The sequence below is a fragment of the Eulemur rufifrons genome, chromosome 20 (genome assembly GCF_041146395.1).
Source record: "Eulemur rufifrons isolate Redbay chromosome 20, OSU_ERuf_1, whole genome shotgun sequence".
Lineage (NCBI taxonomy): Eukaryota > Metazoa > Chordata > Mammalia > Primates > Lemuridae > Eulemur > Eulemur rufifrons.
In genome coordinates this window covers 34,519,696-34,529,704 of record NC_091002.1, presented here as the reverse complement: position 1 = coordinate 34,529,704, position 10,009 = coordinate 34,519,696, and the positions used below count along the sequence as shown (strand labels likewise).

The following is a 10,009-nucleotide window of genomic DNA, read 5'->3' as shown; positions in this document are numbered from 1 at the left end:
CCTTAATTTTGAAATAATTTTCAGTACTCTTGTCACATGAAGTGAAAAAAGGATCTCATCTTTATAGTAACTTTTAACACATACCCACTCTGGTTACTTCCAAAGACAGCTTAAAGAGAAATCAGTAAGTAAAGAGTAAATTAATTTTTAAGGGCCACTAGTCTAATTGATGACTCTCATTATGTCCTATGTACAGATTTGACAAAGTAAAGAGTGGGTTGTTTGAACTACCGATCTCGAGGTTAGGGACTTTTTAGATGGCAGAGTATAAAGTAGCATCTGCTAGTAAAATTGCTGTCCATTGGCCCATTTAAGTAGACAGGCAAACAGGAAACGATAAGGATAGCATCCGCACAAGTAGGAATTACACCCTCTCCACCGACCTCCACCCCCGAAAAAAGCTTAGAAGAGGCAATGGGAATGGGGGGTGTGGTGAGGGGTGATAAGAAGGGAAATACCCAAGTTGGGAAACTATATCCAAACATTCTTCGCAGACCACTCTGTACCTGCCAGCACCTTACACCACTTGGTGTGTGGCAGGGTCAAGCTGTGGTCTCCACCTCTTCTTCACAGATATTTACATCTCACTCACCTGGCAATTTCTTGGTTGAGAAACTTTATGACCAGTGCTTATGTTGGTTATGGAAATAAATGAGGAAATTCTACTTCCCTAGCATTCGTTTTGTTAGAGTACATATTCTGAAAAGTAGAGGATAAATGTAGCCCAAAGGGAGTAGCTGGTCAATAAATGCAAATGGCTCTGAAAAAAATGCTGAAATATATTAATGAGAAAGTGTGCACAGCTTCTACTGAAGCACCTCAAAAGCACTCATAACCCTGCTCTAACAAACCCTTAAGACAACCAGTTTTCAGGGCCACTTGTTTTGCCTCCAAGTTTTACACCATTTAGTTCCTGAGGAATGCTTTCCTCCTTCCTGTTTTCTCCCAAATTTAAGGCTGTGGCTTTCACGAGCAAGTCACACAGTCAACTGGAAATAAAGTGTACTTTGTAGATCCTGAGTCCCAACAATGGAGGAGGATCATTCCCAGCTGTCTTGGGATAATGAAAACAAACATGTGGATTAAGTTTAAGTGGCAACAAAGAAGAGATAATGGCTTGGGGTTTCCTGGATTAAAGATCTTTGCAATTCACATTGTAACTGTGATTAAACTGATGAGAATGGAGAGTTCCAGTTCCCTTATTCTTTGGAACAATTCCAAAACTCTTTTGAGCAGGTAGACTATAGAAACTGAATCCTGAGTAGATGAAGTGGTTAAGCAAATACACAAGGTTTCACAATAAACTGCAGTAGAAAAGCATCAGAAAAACTGCAGAGGGAAAAAAAAGTGTACATGTGTATAATTATGTATGAGTATAGGTGTATATGTGTATTTGCTATATGGAAATATACTTAAAAACTAGTTGAGCACATAAAATCTGCATTCAAAATTCTCAGATGGCATTTACTTTTTTATTCCTAGACTTAGGGTACTACAACACAAGAAGGAGCAGCACTGGTCACATCAAAAGTCAGATGTCATTCAGTATCGACACCCCATAGAAAAGGGAGATGCAGACATCTGAGCAACTATAGTTTCATAATGGCAGCCAACCACAAATTCCACAACGGGAATACAAATGCCTCCATTCACTCCCTCTCAATAACTTAAGACTCAGGCTTTGAACAATGCAATTGATTAACATATTCATTGTTCTCTTATGTTTTTGCCTCAAGATTTTACTTCTTCAGGGATCAAAGATATCTGGATACTTAGTAAACAAATGCTCCTGTGAAACCATCTCTGCAAAATGTAGTGGCACCAAGAGTGCCAGATTAAATTTGTTACTATTTCAAGGGAGACACAAAGATGTTAAGGAAAACAAATCTATGAACTAGGTTTATTTTATTTGCATTTAACATGATTATACACATTCAGGTGTCTAACAAGATCTGCACTGTTACATTAAAAATACAGTACAATAACATTCAACATGAGGTACTTCATATTTATATATTTTTCCTTCATAAATAATGCTGTAAGCTACTAAATCCAAGCACACTGACGCACAAGTGGCCACAGTGTCTCGAATTAGCTGAGCTTATTTAAACACCGTAAAAAACAAAAATGACAGTTCAGTGCAATTATGTAGAAATTAGACCATTTACTTAAATACTATTTTAAGATATGCTTAAAGAATGTTACATTATAACTGCTAGCCTAGTTCCCCTTTATCCCCAGTAGGAACAATGACATGACAAAGACTGCCAGGTACATTGGGAAAAGCATCTATAGCATATTCTGTTTAATAAAGTTGTGTTTATACATTAGAACTGCCTGCCTTGTTAGAACAATGGTTTCTAGCTTTAAAAGCTACAGAATTCAAAATTACAAAAGAAAATAAAGCAAGCACATTAATCTTCATTCCACTTTGCTAAAAATGCAGAAGGGAGAATAGGGTTTTATATGTAAAATTTCTTATTCTAAATACAATTTTCGAATTTTACCCTCAGTTGTAGGCACCAGCCAATCAGATGGTGTATGTGTCTTTTTTTTTAAGTAATAGTAATTAACATAAAATTCAGTGCTTCTATACCCAGTGTACAGGATCTCATGTGGCTTTCACCAGCAGTTCCCTAGTCACATGGAGGAAGTTAGCTAACAGGAGCACTGACAGTGAGTGTTAGTGAAGGAACAATCTTCCCTCTAAGGCTCTCACACCCACCTCAACAAATCTGATAGGACATTAGCGCTAAATAAAGTTTCTTCCCCTCTGGCTTAAAAAGGAGTGCCTTCTAATCAGGTCTACCAATTTGCATGGTAGCTATGAGTTACTGAAATGTTTAACCATAATTTAAAAACAGAAGCCTTTGTAGAAGTTATTTTTTTAATTGAAAATGTCCAATTATTTCAGCGATTTTTATTTCAGCGATTTCAGCTTTGCCAAAACTACTACCTATAATCTCCTTAATAAGAAGTAATCATTAGACAATTTTGGAAAGTTGTTCTGGGAGTACTCATCTCATCTGTAATCACCAGTAACAGCTTTTGATCATCTATGCTAACAGACGTAGGTAACGGCAAAAGCGATTAAAACATTTCCCCTAATCCAGTGTTTTCCTCCCTCAGGGAAGCTGGCTGAAGGCAGCAAGCCCACATCTACAGGGGAAGTGGCCCAGAAACACAGTGAATACATAAGGGCAGTCACTCGCTGGGCCTTGCTGGGGCCAGCAGGAGGACCATTACTGTCCCACCTCTCACTAGCCAGGCAGGGAGGAGACAATTCCTGAGTTGGCAAACACACTTGCATGCGCACGGTGGCGCACACACACACACCCCAGGACTAACCCCTGGCTCCACATAAGCCAGTGTCAGGCTTGCAGAGCAGGAGAAGGAGGCGGCCAGGGACCACACTCTGGGTGGCGGGGGAAGCCATCTCAGGATCACGTTGAGCAGAAAAGCTGCCCAGAAACACATGGATACTTCAGCTGGAAGTGAACACATTGGACATTGCCAGGGTCACGGGCACTAAACCAACATAAGCCATCAGTGAAGGAGAACTTCTTAATGAGCTTTTCCCTCCTTTGTTTACGTTATCTGTGGACAAGTAAGAAAGCTGGATGTGATGCCGATGCAGTGAATATTAGGTATAACCAAATGTGTCGCTCCAGACCATTTTTTGAAAACCCTGCAGGCATATATTGGCACTTTACGATAGCCAGAGGCCGGATTCTAGCAGTCCAGGAACAGGACAGAATTATAATTCACAAAGAAAAGAGTATATGGTCAAAGTAGATCAGGTAAAATATATTTCAGACCAAAAAAAAAAAAAAAAAGAACAAAATATCTTATCACATTAACATGTAGTGCTACAAAACTAATTGTTACTCCATTCATATAAAGAATTGTTTGGTCCTTTTAAGGGGGAATAAAGGAATAGAATTCTATACAGCATGACTTACAAAAACAAGCAAACAGTGAGGATCAAAGGCTAAGTAGAGAGAAAAAAGTTTGGCTTTTTCAAACTGTGTATTCTAATGTGAAATCAATTGAGCTATTGTAGTAGGGGACTTTTTTAGGTTTCCTGTTTAAACTGTTTTAGTTTAAATTAGTAGGACTGCAACTTTTTTCAATTGACAATAAAATTTTATAATTTAGTTATTACTTCCAAAAGAAGTGTCCGTATTGCAATATTTTGTCTTCTAAACTAAAGAATATAAATATGTTTGTAGCAGAAGTCATGGCCTAAACAAATGCCTAATTCCTTATTTTCCTATTTTACATTGATACTTTGAAGCATTTAACATGTAACAATCTTATGAATTTAGGATTGAAAAAAAAATCCCAGAAGACAAATTTAAAAGGAATAAAATAAGAGTGAAACATGACTAATGTCTACTTTCTACATTACTTATTACAAAGCAAAACTTCTTTCAAAATTATACACTGAGGTTTATCTGCTTTTTGGGGGGTAGAGGGGTTCTGTTCAAAAATAACTCTTATTATTTTAGACTATTTGTTTCTATTTATCAAATAAAGGAAATTCAGGCTGATCCAAAATTACCTTCGGAGGGACAAAACTGAGAGGTCAGCGGAACACTTGGAGAGCACAAAATCTCCCCAGGTATATAGACACAACTCTAAAAAATCACAAAGCCTTAATAAGAACTTAGCTCTTTTAAGCATATAGTTAAAAGCGGAATGCTGCATTTTTGCCTGTACATAATTAAAAGGCTGAAAGAAATTAGAAACTGCCTACCGCTTCATTCATTACAAATTACCTGCGCTGATCACATATCTGCAGATGAGCTAAGCATCAAGCAAGTAGGGACCAGATGTACACCTCAGAGCTCACACTGCTTGGGGAAGTGAGTTTTCAAGCATAGAATATAAGTTCAGGAATCTGCCCTCCTTGTACCCCAGTGCCATTGGTGCTATCTGAGGAGCACTGAAACTGGACTGTCACTTTGCCACATTGAACTTCCGTCATGCCTTCTTGTCCAAAGTAGCTGAGTTCATTGCCATCCAGTATCACACTGGCTGTGTAGAAGGTGTCTGGCTCAATCTGCACCGGGTATTCAAACCACACTGGGAAGGTGTTGCTGGAGCCATCTGAGAAGTACTTGCTCAAGTTCTGCCCCAGGACAACGCCCTGCCGCTTGAGTTCAATCTTGGCACTGTATTCTGCAGAGCCACAGCTGGAACCATACAGCCCAAAGCCAGCGATAAACACTCTTTTATCAACTGCAAACTGGATGCTGTCACAGCGACCCCGATAGCGCCACTGGTTGCTCCGATAGGCACATGACTGGAAACGGTGACAGCGCTGAGGGACAAGGCCCTTTCGGGCTTTACTCACAAACTGTAGCTCGGGCTTTTTGGCTGCAGTATACCAAAGGAAGATGTCATTGGTCTCATTGAGAGTTAATACTCCGGACTGTGCAGCACCATTTGCAAAATCATCGAGGGCCATTGTGGGTATGCGGATCAAGTAAAGTGCCTTTCCTAGGACCTTGCGTTTATTTTCAATGCTCAGTGCTAGATCTTGTCGCTGGCATTCTACTTCAGCCCAGTTGAGAGCTGCCTCAAAAACCACAATTTCTTTGGCATTCAGAGTTTCCCTACGGAGGATACTTTCTAGTGTCTGGAAGTCGATATCGCAGAATCCCTCAGACTTGAGAGCTAACTCAGCCTGAGCATCAATTACCTCCCAGCAACGCTGGGTCAGGTCTGGCTCCTCGAACAGGCAGCTCTGGGAAAGGAGCACACAGGCGTTCTTGGCGCTCAGGCTGGTCTCCAGGAAATTAACACAGGCTCTGGCAAGGTGAGGGACAATGTACTTTTTGGCAGCATAAAGTGTGGCCAGCACTGTGTCTGCAGCCAAGTCAATTTCATCACAATAGATATATCTGGAAAAAAGCACATAGCATGTAAATGGAATTTTCACAAAATTAGAGTGCCCAGCAAGAAAAGATGCAACCATTTTCAAGTTTGTTCCAAGAATATTATCTTATGTGACAGTTATTACAAACATGTTTAGAGATTAAAGAAACATCTGAAATAGATTCATAAACTATTAATATTTCAACTCAGTAGTAAGTCTGTATAATTAAAGACATTAACTTCATGTTACCATTCTGGCCTCTATTTTATAAGGTACATTCAGCACCTGCTTAAAAACAAAGTATTAACACTGTTTGAAAAAGAATTGCATATGAGAGATAGTCAATATTATGCAAAAAACAGCAAAATTCTACTACATATACTGTCTTACATTTAATCAAAGATACTGTGAAACTTTCTGTACATTCAGATAAAAACAAATGCCTTTAATACTATAATGGCAACAATAACAATGATTGCATCCTGATGCTTTTGGACGTTTCTTAAACACAAAATAAAACCTGAAATTAAATGAAATATTCTTCAAGTAGTTCTAAGTTCAATGGATTATCAAATATGTCAATGCTTTCATCCAGTTAGAATCCAAGAGACTTTTTTTTTTTTGGGGGGGGGGGGGACAGAGTCTCACTCTGTTGCCCAGGCTAGAGTGAGTGCCGTGGCGTCAGCCTAGCTCACAGCAACCTCAAACTCCTGGGCTCAAGCGATCCTCCTGTCTCAGCCTCCCGAGTAGCTGGGACTACAGGCATGCACCACCATGCCCGGCTAATTTTCTATATATATATTTTAGCTGTCCATATAATTTCTTTCTATTTTTAGTAGAGACGGGGTCTCGCTCTTGCTCAGGCTGGTCTCGAACTCCTGAGCTCAAAGGATCCGCCCACCTCGGCCTCCCAGAGTGCTAGGATTACAGGCGTGAGCCACCGCGCCCGGCCCCAAGAGACTTTTGTATCTGTTTTTCCTTAAGCTCTAAACTCTTCCTTCTACCCCACATATTCCTTTCACCTTGAGCATCAAAAAATATATTATTTCCAGATATATTTAATTAAAAGACAAAGTAAGAAACCTTAAATATGCATTATTTCTGTGCTCCTACGAATTGTCCCTATTTCAGGAGATGAAACATTTCCTGGTGCTGGGGAGACAGTGGCAGTACCAAGAAATGTACCAAGTGGTACATAAAGGTAAAAATCATCTGCTTCTCTTACATTGCTAAGGGGACATAAGAGAGAGTCAGTGGGAACTACAGATTGGTGAAAAATACATACCGACATGCTGATAACACTTGACTTAAATGTTTCTACCTAAGGTGCACAGCTATGTTACCTGAAGTATTGGTTCAGTTATTAAATTTCACCTTGGTGAAACACATATAACTTAAGAAATCAGCAATAGCTTCTGTAAGGAAGTACAAAAACATAAGGATGGCAATGAGAAAAATGACCACAATCACAAATGGAAGTTGCCTTTTTGCTCCCAGCAAGTTCTTCTCTGATAGGCTAAGCCTGCTACCACTGGCAAAGCCACCTGACGATGCACTGCAGCTCGGTGACACTGACGGAGGGCCAGGGACCCGTAGGGAGCAGCCTGGAGCACAGTGAGCACTTTGCAGCTCTTACCCTGGAACCGTCAAGTGAACAGTTGTCCCCTTTTTTTTCCGACAACCCCAGGAAACTGGCTTCTCACGCATGCTTTAGCAGTGAGGACACCTGGCCATCACTATCCCAAGTGTGGCACTAGAGCAAACAGCACGTGACTCATTTCTGATTCTCACCACTTTCCATGGTGTGCATGTATAATTTTGAAAAGCTGTATCAATATAGAGTCTAGGCAACACATCTGTGAGAAAAGATACTTTTCAAATGACTTAGGTTAGATGTAATTCTTTGCCACTCTTGGTCATGTTTCCTAATTATGTATAGATCTGGAACACACACACGCTACATGACTGCAGTGAAGCCGAAATGCTGAACTAGTGCTCCCAGTCTCCACAGCAACAGAAAACACTGCCCAAAATACAAAGCTCACTTCAAGGGGTGGGGATCCTTGTAGGTAAAATTGATTTCTGTACATATATCCCTAAAAGATTACAAAGGTGAAAAGTGGTGGATTAGTTTGTGTTTTGGTACTTCACATGCTCACTTGCCTTTAATTTCCCTATCTCCTGCTGTTAAAGTCCCAGTCAGCAGCAATTAGATTTCAAAACTGTAATATGAATAAAGAATTAAATACTTTTAAGTTATAGAACTAACTAGAATATTTATTTTTCAGTAGGAAGCAAGCATTGTATAGCAACATTTTAACCATTTATGGGACTATTGTCCCGCTTGTTGACTCACTAAATATTTTTCAACAAAAGTTTTATTTATTCCAGTGAACCAAAATCCCTACAGTAGCAGATAACCTTGAACTGATATACTGTGGTGTGCTAGAATAAAGTATAAGAAAAATCACACAAATATTATTTAGAATAATAACTGGATTTTTAATCACATGGTAGACTATCATGTTGTTTAATACCAGTACATGGTAAAGAAGCTGATTCCATCTACCTGGTTAAATACACTGGAGTCTGCAAAAGATCCACTAGATATAGAAGTATTTAAAAAAAAACATATCATATAGTTGTATATTTCTGTATTACCAATTAAAGCTTTTCTGTATAAATACATATGAAACTACAGAGGAAACTATTCGTATTTTCCAAAAATTTCTCCTCTAATATAAAATATAAAATGCAAATGCTTCCTATCCTTGAGAAAGAGTCTCTGATTTTAGATAAAAGTATGTGTATACATAATGTATGCTCAAAGATAAGATTGTTTCAATAGATTCTAAGTTTTACTATTTGCTATTAGGAGACCATAACTCTTACAACACTCAGAAATCTCTCAAGTGGTGGCATTTCAATAAGGTATACAGTATCTGGAATTGTGAAGCAAAACATAAACATAAACATAATCTATTTCTTTGAAGACTTCTTCTCTTAAAGAGAGAACATGCTCTATTAGATAACGCCTATACCAAAAAGTTATTTTTCTTTAATTATAAGTCATTAAAAAATCACATCACTATACATGCCACTTGCCCCCAAATCCTATGTCAAGGTGTGATTATAAATGCCTACATAATTCCATATGCCCTCCACTGAGAGATGAAGAGTAGTTTTCTCCAAAAACATTTACAAGGTAAGCAGCACCCTCTTTCTTCATCGGTCGTCTTTTCTGTTACGCAGAATTTACATTTAACTGTGAAACCAGCAGAGTACAAATACAGTATAAACAAACTCTTTCCAAACGTATGAATGATGCTTACTTCAGCATAGCGAGAAAAGCAGCAGGTTCGACATCTGGTATACGGATTTCATCTTTGTCCTCAGCAAGTTCTCCGTAAAACATCGCATGGAACACAGAGCTCCCAACAGCTAAAACATACTGTGTAGAAAGGGAAATCTTATTTCACACACTAAATTGAAAGCACTTCCAGCAAATCAATCCAGAAAAACAACTGTAAGTAATCAGGTTTAGGTACAGTATAGTACCTAAACCTGCTGCTTTGAAAAAGCCAAGGTACAGGGTATCTTGCCATGGAAGCATAAGATGTTCATGCAAAACAGTCTCTATGCTGCTAATTATCTCAAGGCTTTAAGAGATTAATGCACAAGTCCCCTCATTACTAAATAAATAAAATAAAAGCTTATATAACTGATTTCTAGAAGGGTAAACGTATGACTTTACTAAGCTGTCACAACAACTTCCCATGACTGGAGAGTTAAGAGGGCATGTTTTGTGTGAGATATAAAGCAGGGTAGAAGGAAACAAAGAAAAAAATTAAGCATGGCCAAAGCCCTTTGGAGAGGGTACGCTTTCTCTGGAATCGGGTAAAACATGCACTGCCTGCCATCAGCAAGCTGCCCACACCAAGTTCCAGGCTTATGGAGAGGGTCCCTCTTTGTAAATCTCAAGACTAAACTGATCATGCAGCTGTTGCTTACTTTGTGTCCTGGCAACCGCTGAGTCCCACCTGGTGGCCCGACCACAAAATGTACATCTGCCATCAAATCATTATTGAACATTACCGCATTTCTATAAACAGAAGCAACTCATTA

General features: G+C 39.0%; 1 protein-coding gene across 9 annotated transcripts in view; it reads right to left on the bottom strand.

The window, feature by feature from the left end:
- Window positions 1–1,886: 1,886 nt before the first annotated feature.
- The window catches only part of BTBD3 (BTB domain containing 3), a 33,938-nt gene continuing 25,815 nt past the window's right edge, over window positions 1,887–10,009 (bottom strand). For 6 of the 9 annotated variants that reach the window (XM_069496459.1, XM_069496461.1, XM_069496463.1 and 3 more), the window contains 3 exons: window positions 9,896–9,986; window positions 9,217–9,335; window positions 1,887–5,909 (listed from right to left, as the gene is read on the bottom strand). In XM_069496459.1, the coding sequence (XP_069352560.1) occupies window positions 4,877–5,909; window positions 9,217–9,335; window positions 9,896–9,986 (1,243 nt within the window). In that variant the 3' untranslated portion in view covers window positions 1,887–4,876. The remainder of the gene's footprint in view (window positions 5,910–9,216; window positions 9,336–9,895; window positions 9,987–10,009) is intronic. The other 3 variants (XM_069496465.1, XM_069496466.1, XM_069496467.1) reach the window with 1 other exon arrangement.